This window comes from Toxorhynchites rutilus, chromosome 2 (genome assembly GCF_029784135.1).
Source record: "Toxorhynchites rutilus septentrionalis strain SRP chromosome 2, ASM2978413v1, whole genome shotgun sequence".
Taxonomy (NCBI): domain Eukaryota; kingdom Metazoa; phylum Arthropoda; class Insecta; order Diptera; family Culicidae; genus Toxorhynchites; species Toxorhynchites rutilus.
In genome coordinates this window covers 310,562,136-310,576,881 of record NC_073745.1, presented here as the reverse complement: position 1 = coordinate 310,576,881, position 14,746 = coordinate 310,562,136, and the positions used below count along the sequence as shown (strand labels likewise).

At 38.3% G+C, this 14,746-nt stretch overlaps 1 protein-coding gene across 1 annotated transcript in view; it reads left to right on the top strand.

Moving 5' to 3' along the window:
* The first annotated feature begins 3,599 nt into the window (after positions 1 to 3,599).
* Positions 3,600 to 14,746, top strand: part of LOC129770833 (four and a half LIM domains protein 2) — a 422,902-nt gene continuing 411,755 nt past the window's right edge. Inside the window, exon 1 of the mRNA XM_055773941.1 lies at positions 3,600 to 4,038. Within this exon, the coding sequence (XP_055629916.1) occupies positions 3,946 to 4,038 (93 nt within the window). The 5' untranslated portion in view covers positions 3,600 to 3,945. The remainder of the gene's footprint in view (positions 4,039 to 14,746) is intronic.

The window sequence follows — 14,746 nt, the reverse complement described above, 5'->3', positions numbered from 1 at the left end:
ACCATTTTTATGACTTCATAAGTACTTTTGCCCTCACATCATTGCAGACGAAAGGGACGATACGATTATTCACAATTAATGAAAAATAGTCTTTAATTCGATATGTCGATGGTCTGAATTGGTTCAGTAGTTCAAAAGTTATGAATTTCATTTTTTTTTTCAAATTTTTTTTATCATAAGCAACGCCGACGCAGCCTTTGTTATTGCCAGGCCTAAATGCATGCATTGTCAAGATAGTCAAGATAGCAAAACATTCAATGCTCATAATAATGTTAAGCTCTGAAGAACAACCTATTTGCAAAAACAAAATTTATATTGATTTTATTTATTTAATTTGTCTACTTTACGACAAAAATGTATTCCTTTTTTTTACTTTACAATTAACGATCAAGAGAACAAACAGGTCAGATTCAAAAATGAAAAACATCGGAATTGGAATACTGCGGTCATCGACCTGGCGCTCTATTCCTCGGTATGTAAAACACAAGTATGAACACAATAGTCACGAACATTTCACGTACAGCAACTCAAATCCGTAATCGTACTCCACCATGTTGATCTCTTTTCCCTTCCTTTGAAAGTCGAAAACAAGCTTTCGGAACATTCTATTCAGATAAAGTCATAGTGTCATATGACAGATAAAAGGTTTGCTATCTGTTTTCAGAAGAATGGTTTTTATTTCCCTACAAATGGCGAATGTATGTGCTAATGTATGAAAACTGACTCAAACTCATAATCGTACGCTGGTTGAAATCCCTACTCGATTTCGAAGGTGCTGGTCAATTTTCGAATTTCATCATTAGTATGGTATCCCTTGTTCATTGCAACTATCTATAGCTGTTTTTGGCCTTATCTATGAGTTTTTTGGTATATCTACACACAAGATTGTTAAAACATTTAAACACACGAACAAAATATTGGTTATTTTTTATTTTACAACCAACATATTCTCTAGAAATAATTTATATGGCAGAACACCGTTTGCGGGGTCAGCTAGACAATCTTTCGTGTATCGCGATGTACAAAGTATTAATGAACCTGTGAAAATTAACGTTAAAAGACATTTCTACAGATCTGCACACTTTTACAAACTTTTCCACATTTTTAACAGACGTTCACATGTTTTTACAGCCTTTTTTAAAAAATCATCTGGCATCTCTTCGTTCCATTTTTATCGAATATTTTCAAATCGCAAGTGTAAACATTTACGTGACTCTGATTTCGTTTGTTTTTATTTCGTTCGGAAAAATATCAAAGAAAGTGGACATTAAAAATGCGTTACTCAGTGAAAGACTACCCGAATACGAGTGAAAATGTTCGCGTAAGCTTCTATCGTATACCCTCGGAAACGTTTTGATAGACGTATTGGGTCGATTTTTTGCGGAGACGACAAACTAGTTCCGAATAAGGGTTCCCGTATCTATGGAGTAAATACGATGTTTGAATTATTGAAAACCAAAAGTGTAGCAAACCTTTCATACACGTTTTCAGGATGGTTTTGATAGAAAAAAATCATTTCATTTCAACCGGAAAGGAAATCTCGTGAGAAACCGTAATGCCTTCCCAACAATTAAGCCGGTAGTTGACTCAGAAGATTACGTTTATCATTAACATGAAGCGTAGATTGCTTTACCGTTATATTCATCACCAGCACTATCGGATCATAATTACGCGGATTTCATTCGGGAAGGTATTAATCCATATTCTGACAACATCGTAGAATCTTAATGTGGAATTCCGAAAGCATTAAAAAACCATGCGAAGTCCTATCCATCTGTTCGAGACAAATTCAAAACATTAAAATGTTGTGCTAAATATCAGAGGTAGTTTTTCATTTTATAAGTTTTTTATAAGTACAGCAAAAAAACCCCGGCATTCTTCCTTGGGAATGGAATTAACGCCAATACCGAGTGACGAACCAGATAAAAGGCTAAAAGTCACTATAATAGAGCAAATGCTGATTACTGGATTTCTAAAGTGACTCCTGCTCCCATGGAAAACGGAAGCCTTTTCCTGATCCATGTTCAATTCTCAAAAATAAACCGCAAAATAAAAGTCCTTCGTTGATTCCCGCAGATCCTGTGGATAGGACTTTTGTTGCCATAAAATCTCTGCACATTTTTGTTGTTCAAACTTTGAGACATGGTGTTCGGAATTTAAGACAATTATAATTTAAACATTTTTTAACGTGTTTGAGTGGAGAGAAGGCTCTATTGCATTCAAAAATCAAATTATTCTCGGGAAACAGTACCATTTTGAGTATTGAGACACTATTTAATGGTCAACGAAGCTTAAATGTTCGGAATTTGAGACAAAACGGTATGTCTGTGTGTATCACCGATGGTACACGTGGCCTGAAGATCAAATTCAACGTGGCACAGAAACAAAGTGTGGACATACCTTTCGGGGATTGAATGATCATTCAAATTGCAATAAAACACATTCTCGACAACATTCTGGTTCACCTCGGATAGAAGCGAAACCGCATACAACTCAAGCGACGAACGACAGCCAAGTACCCACGAATTCCCACATGTTTGCAGTTCTGCTTTCGTGCGGCCCTCAGCATACGAACCAATTCCAACTTACCCACCTCTTTCCGTGGAATAGAGAAAAATGGGCTGAAGGGGAGCGTCCACCGCGGGAACCCTTCCCCTGTAGCTGCTTAAACTGTAATTCTTCGCATAAAATACCTCACAATCGAATCAAGCCGCTTGCTCACCCTTTCTCTGTCTCTTCAAACCTCTGCACCCACCTCTTCGAACTCAGACTCAGTTCGAAACCAATGCATGCGTCAGACAGGGGCCTCACCGGTCCGATTCCTCCGTGTGCCGCTAATAGTGATGACGTGAGCCTCCTTCGTCCGGAGGTTCATACATTGAACCAACCGACCAACCGATCGGCGGACGGCGTCGGCTAGAATGTAAATACCTTTCGCGTGTTTCTTTTTGGGCTTTTCTCGGCACAGCTTGGGAGAATCCCTCCGCAGCCGTCCACGGCATGATGTGAGGCTGCAGCAGCGAAATAAAGCGAAGCAAGGTAAAGAGAGGTTAATCAAAGACGAAACCAGAATAAGAAGATCAACTTGTTGTAGCCGATGCTGGTGCTGCCGCTGATCTTCTGGAGTTACTTGCTAAGATTGGGCTCTCGGCTTAGTCTAGCTTGAATTCTGATCCGGTTAGGATTGCATTGCCAGGTCGTCGTTGTGTTCGCCATATATTCGCCGCGGTGTTTGCCTTGCGTACCATTTATATCTGATTATTTGCATAATTTATTTGCGTTTTTGGCGCTAGTGGCTCAGGGCGCGCGCGATTCCATCGGGAGTACCCACGGCGCTCGGTTTCGGTAGTGGTTTGCGTGCTGTACCGGTAGTACCGGCACTACTAGTCTACGGCCACGAAACTCAAACTGATTGCACTCCCCCTGCCACATGGCACATGTCTGTTCTATGTAACGAGGGGAACACAAACATTCCGTTCCATGAGTACGAGGCGTATGTATAGCGCCGCATGAAATACAAGCTTGTTGGGGTTACCTCCGCGCGCAAGTGTTCGTAAACCGCAAGTCTCGTTTTGACATTTCTCCGAAACGTACTACAGATGTTTTTATTTGAATTTCGGTTGCGATCCGGTGCAGCTCGCGCAAGTTGCTAAAATTTCGACTGTGTTTGTGTTGTTAATCCAGCAAGGATTAGTGCGTTTTCTGCGAAGGCGAAGGAGTGAAACAAATCGAATCGTGTTGTCCGATTTATGTGTATCAATCTGTGAGTGCTATTTTTGTGTATTGCTGCTATCATCATCCCAGTAGTGTGCTACCAGCCTGAGATTGCTGCAAAGTGTGGTTGCCCGTTAATCAAAGTGTAAACAAAAGCGAAGGACGACTCGCGGTGTTCAAAGTGCGCTTCCGTTGGGTGGCAGAGAAGTTAATTTAACCTTCGCGAAAACCATGCTGACGCTATCCCACAGCGGTGATGACCTGGCCAAATCGCTCGGTGCCCTCACCATCACCCGCACCCCGAAAGATCAGTTCTCCGATAAGGTAAGCAAGCAGAGCGCGCCGACAATACATACACCGAGAGTGGCTTCCGTTATCAGTCTATCATGTACTGCGGACGGTATCGTCGTCAAAGCAGATTGCGGCTCAAACAGGACGCACAAAAGTTCGATTTCCGATAGTGAAGCATTGGTCGATAATGGACTTAATTTTGATTGAAAGGAACTTTATGCTGCGTTGACGTGAAATGATTGACAGTTTGGTGTGATTAGTCGCGAAACACGTTCTCAATTGATTGGATCATCAGAGAAGTAGTCATCGCTCGAATGACATTCCTTCTATCGAAGAGAAAATCACACAAACAGTTGATTCATCCTGCGAATCAAAACATTTTGTGCACTGCACACGTATGTTGATTAGCGAAGATTCTTGAATAATCGCGCGCCGCAAATAGATTTAGTTGATACTGAAATTAAATTTGCTACGCTGGAGGAGAGTACAATAAGAACATTTTTTTTTATTTTTTTGTTCATTCAATACTCATAAATAATTTGTCTATATTTCGTGCATAGTATTATATATTAAAAAACGGTGATGCTGTTCCTTCATGAAAACTGTTGAGAGTGTATAGAATCAGGATAAGTTCATTTGTTTACATGTTTACGTCCTTGGTAGTGATGTCCAGTATTTCAACTTGCAACAATATTTCTACTGTTTGCCAATCAATACAATTAATCACTTCAATATAATCCAATAATCAAGAAAACGTCAGATTTTTTATTCATTGAAAAATCTTTTTTTTGAACAATTGAAATATTCAAATAAATAAATAAAATTCAATGTGTTCACATATACATTTGAGAAAGATCAAAGGGCATATCATATAGTTCACAAATGTTCCTCAACGACAAAACCGATTTTACATAAAATACATTTGAGGCCTTTCTTAACAGAAATATTTATACAACACAACATAACAGCGGGCAGTTTTCTCGCTCATTAAACATCTGATATGTCCTACTTTCGAAATCAGACGTTCTGGAAGCCAAGACAGATTTATCACAGGATGTTTCCGTTGACCTACTGCATACCTGTGACTACTGTAATGTGAAGAATATTGAAAATATGAAAATTAGTTATCTGACGATTACCTTATTCTGAGAGTGGAAGTTGTTACTTCTTTTTTCGTCTTTGGAAGTGAAAGAAACGCGCGAAGGTTCATTGCGATGCTGACGAAACTATTTAACGATTGAAAGATACGCATACCCTACATAAGTCATACAGAAATGAATGAGACATAACAACATTCCTTCGAGTGACGTTTTTTTTCTATTGCAATTTTGTGATCAAATAACCGACTACCGAACATCACTAATTATCGTAACAAGGGCGTCGTTTATCGATCTTGGATGCTCGCAATGAAAATCCCGCACTATCCGTTCGAGGGTTTGCTGAAATGTTGAATAATCTCAAATCCAAAGTGTATGATGTTCTGAAATGATTTGGAGTACAAGAAACCCGGAAGTTATAGAAAATCAGCAGTTGCTGATGCTAGAACTTGTTCGTAAGTGGTGACTTTGAACCCGAAGTTGTTATCGAGAGAAGCGACAGGGATGGTCAGAGCTTCACAATCCTATGTCCAGAAAGCAAAGAAGTTGGAAGTCTTGTTTGGGAAGCTTTAATGCACAACCCAGAAAACATTAAATCGTATAACTATCGTATATACAGCATCATAGATAAATGTTTTATTACAGAAAATTACAAATAACAGAAAACATTCCCGTAAAATTTTCAGCCGCATGCCATCTGTATATACAGCCATTCCATGTCAAACCGTTATAGTGGATCTCAGATTTCCATGAAAAGTGGTAGTTTTGTTCTTTATCGCAAAATATGTTAGCCGTATTTTTCCATTTTTTCGTTAGGGTGCTCATTTCCATTTTAGGGTCAAAATCAAATTTATCCTCTTTTTCCCAAAAATGTCTTTTTTCAATAATTCATAACTTTTGAACCACTGAACCGATTTGGATATTCAACATATCAAATTGAACCTAATGAACTAGTCTTTCATTGAAAAATATTGAACTTGCAAAAAGAATGGATTTTCGTAATTATTGATTCTAGGTGTTGTTTTCATTGTTTTCATGGCTTTTGACTAGAGAGCGCTATATTTTTTAATATTTTTTCTTGAAAGCTGAGGATTTTTTACATAACGTATCTTGATATCAGAGATGCTATTTTCATTTTAAGCCATTAATATTTTATTTTTATTTGTATTTGCAATCAATCCCTTTTTGATAAAAGGCTAGCTCATTGGCTTCAATTTAATATGTCGATCATCTAAATCGGTTCAATGGTTCAAAAGTAATGAATTTTTGAAAAAAAGTCATTTTTGGAAAAAGTGGAAAATCATTTTTTTATGGACCACCCGGAAATGGAAATGGGCACCATAATAAAAATAAAAAATACGGGTCTAATGTTTCGCGATAAAGAAAAAAATTACCACTTTAAACGAAAATTTGAGAACCACTATATCGGTTTGGTATGGAATGGCTGTATGAGAACATTTTTGTTTATATAATATAGATATTAATGAAATGGCTCTAAAAATCATGGTGAAATCATGAACATTTAGAGCTGTTTGTTCACAGGTTAATGCCATAAAGTAATAGGTTAAGGTAACTATCAAACATACAGCACTTATGGTATGGACCAAGGTGATAACGACCTGGTCACGTTCCAGGCTGGGTGGAATGAAGCCTGGGGTCATTTTTGCAGTGGCCGTATCTGTCTTCTTGCGTCATCACAGTGTAGGGGAGATAGGGGTAAAACGGACATGTTAAGAAGTACTTCAATTATATCTTTGGAAACTCATGTTTTCCAAAACTTTGATGCAGTTTCTTGCAATTCAATATATTCTCCTAATTTTTATAAACAAAGGTTAAATAGAGGTTTTGTTGACAAATAGTTCAGGCATTAAGCATAGAGCTGAACAAAATTATCATTAAAAACGTCACACTACTGAGGAATTGTTAGTAGGTATATCTCGAATTTGCATTAGAACCATCGTGGATAAAATTTTCAATAAATCTCAACTCAACAAACTCATTAATTCCCATTGAACACCGCAGTTATATTCATGTGACTATATTTCTTGATAGTAATATTTTGTACAATTGTTTTTACATTACGGTTCAAATTTTCTAAATAAAAAAAAACAGAGCTTCATTAAATAAATGATTTTGTAATTCGTCATCTTCAAAAGCGAAGTTTTCTCCAAAAATGTATATTCCAAAACCTTACGCCGGATGTATAATTGTATTCATTATTCTCAATTTTTCATTTTAAATATGATGTGATAGTATAGGTAAAAATCAAATGATTAACAGAAATTTTCTAGATTAAAAATATTTAAACACTAACTAACACGGACAAATATCTCCTCTCACTATCAATATGAATCATTGTAAACAATACAAAAACCTTATAAAATAATCACGGCAAACGGCAAAGGGATATTTAATTTGTTGCTTTCGAAAGAGACACTATTCTATGTCAACGGGCACCTAGTAACAGTTACGAGGGCAACAGGTAGACAGCGGACTATCCTTTGGCCACCCATGCCCTATACAATATTTTTCAAAGTGCTGGTGATTTGGAGACGATTATCAACAAAAAGAAGATTAGAGTATAGAAGACAAGAGGTAAGCATATGAACCATGCTTGCAAAAATATAACTTGTGACCACTTGTTTTGTATTGACCAAACATACAAAACCGTTTTTCCTAAATTTACGAACACTAATTTGACAACCTTGGGAGGGATCCAATATTTATGAGAGTTTTCAGGTGACTACCGGTGAGATTAGGATCAATGTACGCTGAGGTTTTTTTTCCTGCGATCAAAGAGATCGACTTTTGGAGCACAAAGAATTGATCCAAAAAATCGTAAAACGGATGGAACGTAAACGGAACGGGTGGGCCTACATGTTCGATTTTATGACATCCTGGACCACAATTACATAAATTGTTAGTAGTAAGACCTACACGATAAAAACGAGAATTGAGCACGAATTAAGGCAAAAAGATTGCTTGTTGCGTCGGGGAGGAAAGCGAGCGGTTAGTGCAATCAAGAGAACACATACCCATTTTAATCGTCAAATCATTAACTTTTTTTACTATATTCACTGTTCATGTTTCAAGCCAAAAAGTAAAACAAATTGCTGGATAAATTTCCTGTCCAATGATATATAATACAACATATGTCGCAAAAACGATTTTGAGTAATATGCATTTGAAAATGAAATGTGATGAAACGTTACATTTTTCATAGAGTTCTATATCAATAATGATTTATAATAACTTTGAATTTGTAATAACTCATGAACGGCGAACGAAATATTATTATTTTTGTCATGACAGGATTTTTTTTTTTTATCCCATTTATTTATTTAAGGCTCATTAGCATTTTAGCTGTAACAGAGCCGAATTTTAATCGTGTACATGTCACATGGTCACATCATATCTATAATTAGCACATTACACAGTTGCCATTCGCCAGTATTCCTTCTATACCATTACATATGGTACATTCACACAGTAGCCATTTAGGCGTAAGGGTATTCTTTCTGTTCTTCCATTATCCAGTTGGACCACCGGACAGCGGAGACAGTTGATTGATCATTGTTGAGTTATTTATAGAACAGTAGCCCGATGTGTCTGGCAGAGCAGAGCAGTTGTATGGATGAATCGATCTTATTTCGACCGTGGATCGATCTCCAACGCTGATGATTGTTGCGTGGACGTAGCTATTCTGTAACAACACAAAGATGGTCAATGAGGGCCCTGAGTTTTGAACTCACGATCGATCGCTTACTAAGCGAACGCGCAACCAATGTGGCTACGGAGACCCCCAGGAATTTTGATTCAGTAAATTTTTCTATACGACAACTATCCTTTTTTATACTATGCCTCTCAGAAACGTGTAAGATAAAGGATAAAACACATAACTTTGATTCCTAATTAAATCTAGATGGACAGAAACAGGAAGAACATCATGATTAAAATATGCACAACATAATAAGTCTGAGCCTGAAGGATTGTGAAGTAACCCGAATCAGAACCTTCTGCAATGCAGACTATCCACGGCTCCAAGCTATTGCTCGGTATTAGGTGTGCTCAGTCGAATGTAGGGCGCTTTCGAATGTGTATATTTTTTTCGCAACCCTTGCTAAGGATCAAGAGTAAGAGCATTATATTTTATTTAAAAAAGAACTTTTCCTTACTGTTGATATTGCCTTTCAACCGGCACACACCTTCTTCAATCACGGTCTTGAGCAGCCGGTTCTGCCAATTCTTCACCTAACAAATGTCGCTTTGTCTGCTTCAACTTCAGCTTTCGCTTCATTATCACCCAGTACGTCTCTGATGGGCGGAACCGGGGACAATCTTGGGATGAACTGAACATCATTGTCGATGTGCCATTGTAACTTGCCATAATTTTTTCGTGTACTCATCCGCTGAATGAACTAGAATCTGATAGGGATTTTGTTGCGAGCAGGTGGCCTGTAGAATTTGACCCTCGAGATTCGGTAGAAATCAGCATTCGCAGGGGTTTTTTTTGTCGATCACAACACATCCATCACGTTTAGTTAGCACCTGGTCGCTCCTGGTTTGCACCTTATGTTTAACACTTCGATTAAGTTCTCTACCTAGACATTTGTAGACCTACCACTAGAAACTCATTTTTAAATGAACCAAGCTTCATAAACAGTGCAGTATTGTTCATTACTTTGATTACGTCTAAACAAATTGGGACTCCTGAATCAAGCTGCTGTCAGATGAAGGAAAGAAGTGGATCTTAACACCGCAACTGACCTTACTTACTTTTCCATAAAAAAGCGAAATCTCATCCAAATCATTTGGAGGTCGTGTTCCGAGACATGACCGCAATGTTGTCATGAGATTAGAATAGGCTATTTGCCGCATATTGACTTTGAATATACTCTGAAAATAGTGTGCCGATAACCTCTTGCAGTAACGGCCGTTCCTTGCGAACTTCATCCTATCCGTGGCGACCCCTTTAATTTTTTTTCCTTTATTGATTTAATTAGGCTCAAGTGGATAAAGAGCCACCATCAAGCAATACATTTTAAAACTATTTGAATATATTATAACTACATAATTATTAACTTAAGTCTAATTAGCTAAAACTACAGTGCAATATATAAAAAATATATATAATTGATTCCTTCGCTGCCTCGTCGGTATTATCCTTGTCTTGAACAGTGCCTGTGGTGGGTCGTAACAACTACATCGCCAGTTGATGTAGCAACGGTTGTAGCAACTCCTTGTTGTGTTAATAGCTCCTGTAATGATCTTATCTCAACGGGTACTAAGTTCTGCTTGTGTAATAGGAAAGGAAGGGAGAATGGACAGTGGGAGTAGGAGATGTGACCTAAATAATAAAATTAGCGCTTCTTAGGAAGACATATATGGGGAACATAAAATTAGGGTCGCGAGTAGCTCAGATATTGCGAACTGTCATGCGTGAGTGTACTCCTTGAGCCTCTAAATCGGCAACCAGTTTAATTCTTTCATTGCAAAATGCATTGTATGACCAAACAACGTGCTCGATGTCATGATATCCTTGACCACAATTGCATAAATTGTTAGTAGCAAGACCTATGCGGAAGAGATGCGCATTTAGCGCGGAATGATTGGACATCAATCTGGACATAGTTCTAATGAAATTTCTAACCCTTTAAACCAGGCCTTCGTTGAAACTTTGGGGATAATAGAGTATAGCCATCTCCCAAGGTCATCTCTGTTCCATTGGTTTTGCCAACTGGTGAGTGACTGCTGTCGGGAAAAGGAGAAGAATTCCCGATACGCTATTTGTCTTTCAAAAACTGTGCCTTGCATACTACCCATTTTTGCGAGTATATCCGCTTTCTCATTACCAGGAATAGAGCAATGGGAAGGAATCCAAATGAAAGTGATTCGAATACTTTTATCAACAAGAAAATTCAATGCATTCCTAATTTCGATAAGAAAATATGATGCTTTCGTTTGTTGTTTCAAGGATTGAATGGCTTGTATACTGCTAAGACTATCCGAGAAAATAAAATAGTGATCAGGTGGTAAGGACTCAATGGTCTTAATTGCATGATATATTGCAGCCAGTTCGGCAACATATACTGAACAAGGATCTTCAAGTTTATGAAAGCTAGTGTAATGTTCATTAAAGATACCAAAACCAGTGGATTCTTGAAGAATTGATATGGTTATATTTTGAAGCGAAAATATTAGGGATTAACGATGATCGAAGATGATCTGAAATGTCTCGAGTTTCGTCCTTCATAGAAAGATCGAAATCAACGGAAGATCTGCAAAAGTTCGGAAAGCTAACATTATTGACTGCTGAAGGTTTAATTTCTTGAGAAATGTAATGAGAGTACAGATCCATGGATCTCGACCGTTGGTTCAACTCGAGAAGCTTCTTACAATTCTCAATTACTAATGGGTTCATGATTTCGCTTCGGATTAAGAAGCGATAGGACAGTTCCTAAAACCGAACCTGCAATGGTAAAACACCTGCCAAGACTTCAAGGCTCATGTTGTGTGTTGATTGCATGCACCCTAAGGCTAAACGCAAGCAACGATACTGTATCCTCTCCAGTTTAATGATGTGGGTTTTAGCAGCCGAACGGAAACAAAACGAACCATATTCCATGACTGACAGTATTGTTGTTTTGTACAGCCGTATTAGGTCTTCTGGATGAGCACCTCACCATGTTCCAGTAACTGTCCGGAGAAAATTTGTTTTCTGTTGACATTTTTTATTCAGATACGCAATATGTTTTCCCCATGTACATTTAGCATCAAACCAAACTCCAAGATATTTGAAGCTTGTGGATTGAACGATGGTTTTGTTGAACAATTGAAGCAGAAGTTCGGGAGGTTGGTGCTTCCTAGAAAATACAACCATTTCTGTTTTCTCAGTTGAGAATTCAATACCTAGATTCACAGCCCATATAGATAAATTATTTAAGGAAATTTGCAGCGGTCTTTGCAAATCAATAGTTCTAGTACCTGATATGGATACAACACTGTCATCTGCCAGTTGCCTCAAAGTACATCCATCTGCAAGATGATCATCTATATCATTAATATAGAAATTATACAGAAGAGGACTTAAGCAAGAACCTTGAGGGAGACCTATGTAGCTAGTCCTAGAAACGGCACAATTTCCATGAGAAAAGTGTATGTGCTTTTCGGATAACAGATTAAACAAAAAGTTGTTTAAAATTGGTGAAAATTCATGATTGTGAAGTTTATCGGATAAAATTCTTATTGATACTGAGTCAAACGCCCCTTTAATGTCTAAGAAAACAGAAGCCATATGTTTTTTATTACCAAAGGTCGTCTGAATTTCGGAAGCAAGTAACGCAAGACAATCATTTGTCTCTTTGCCCTTGCGGAAACCGAACTGCGTATCTGATAAAAAGTTATTCTCTTCAACCCATTCGTCTAAACGTCGGAGTATCATTTTTTCCAATAACTTACGGATGCAAGATAGCATGGCTATTGGTCTGTATGAGTTATGGTGGGAAGCTGGCTTATTCGGTTTTTGAATGGCTATTACTCTCACTTGTTTCCACTCGATAGGGACAATATTTTGCTCAATAAACTTATTAAATAACCTTAATAAACGTTTCTTAGCGACGTTTGGAAGGTTCTTCAAAAGATTAAATTTGATTCCATCGGAACCAGGAGCTGAATTATTACTATCGTTATCGTTATTACTATTGGAAGACGATGTATTACGAGATATATCTTCTGCAGGGACAAAATCTGGACATACTTTTTTGGCAAAATCAAGAATCCATCGGTCTGAATACTCTTTGTTTTCGTTTGTATGGTTTTTGTTTCGCAAACACCTGGCTGTGTTCCACAGGGTACTCATAGATGTTTCCCTTGACAAACCATTGACATATCGTCGCCAATAACTGCGTTTTTTCGCTCCAATAAGATTTTTGAATTTGGTCTCCAAAAGTTCATACTCATCAAAATTTTCCATTGATCCATTTTTGCGAAAAATTTTGAAAGCAGAGGATTTATTGAAATAAGCATCCGAGCACTCTTTGTCCCACCAAGGAGCACCAGGGCGTCGGCGAAGTTTTGCACCAGGGAAACGTTTCGTTTGAGCTTGAATGGTAGTGTGGTAAATCAAACTAGCAATGAAATCATATTCTTCTAGAGGTGGAAGTTCAGGAGTCGAATTGATGCTCTCTGATATAATACTAGCAAATTTCTCCCAGTCAATATTCGTATACAACTTCGACCAATTTCTGTGGACACATCTCATTGGCAATAGAAACAAGGATTGGTAAGTGATCGCTACCGTGAGGATCTTGGATTACTTCCCTACATACAATCGTACAATCTACCGATAAAGTAGACGAACAGAGGGTGACCGGAATAAATCGCCACAGTAAACAACTGCAACAGAAACAACCGCTTAGAAAAAGTGTAGTAGGCTAGAAATATTTGGCGCGGGAAAAACATCATGTGCCTCACATTTCTATTATAAATTTATTCTCTTGTTCTCGTTTTTCGAAATTTATTCTGAGGACAATGTAATGGGGACGAAGTCCCCATTTGGCGAGGATAAGGAATCGAGGCGGCCCATGCCGCCAAGATGACGCAATCCGAGTCCACCGCCGACCCGCCGTCGGAAGCGGCGGTGTCTCGCACGCAAACCTGGGATCCACTGATTGCCCGGTTAGTTTGAAACATAGGATACGATCCTTTAGCAATGTCCGACCGAGCTCTAGCGAGCGTCGGACGGTATACGTCTGCCCGGGGCGTTACGTTTGCCTGGGGCGATACGTTTGCCCGGTTAATTCTTGTTTTGAAATACAATACCGCGCCACAATATTTATAGCCTACTACACATTTTATAAGCGGTGGTTTCTGTTGCAGTCGTTTTCTGTGGCGATTTATTCCGGGAACCCGAACAGAGTGACAAGTCTAGTGTACATTCTCTTGCAGGGGGCTTGGGTACTCTTGTAGCTTCGCCAGTGTTCAAAATTGGTAAATTGAAATTATCGCATAGATCGTAGATGATTGAGGAACGGTTATCATCATACAGTGCCCCCCAGGCCACACCATGTGAATTGAAATCACCTAATATTAACTTGGGTTCAGGTAAAATCTCGATAATTCCATCGAGTTGGTGGCGTGAAATCCCAACTCTGGGAGGAATATATACAGAAGCAATGCATAGGTCTTTTCCCCTTATCGTGGTTTGACAAGCAACTACCTCGATTCCTAGAAGCGATGGTAATGGAATTTTATAGAAGGAATGGCATTTTTTGATCCCCAAAAGAACGCCACCGTGTGAGTCTCTTCGGTCTAAACGGATAATGTTAAAATCATGAAAATTCAAGTCCTCATCAGGGGTAAGCCATGTTTCACAAAGAGCAAATACGTCAGAACTTATATTGTTGACTAAAAAATTTAACGATTCGATTTTGGGTTTAATACTTCTGCAGTTCCATTGAATAACTTTAATTGTATCTATATCGCTTATAGAACAATTAGGCATCGAGAGAGAAAATGCTTGCAAGGAGGGGCCATTTTTCTGTCAAGAATGCAAATAATGCAGGAACTAAACTAATGATAATACTTTTGAGGGGCTCGGGAATGTTTAAAGCATCTAGAATGTGACTCGCAATACTTGGAAGGGA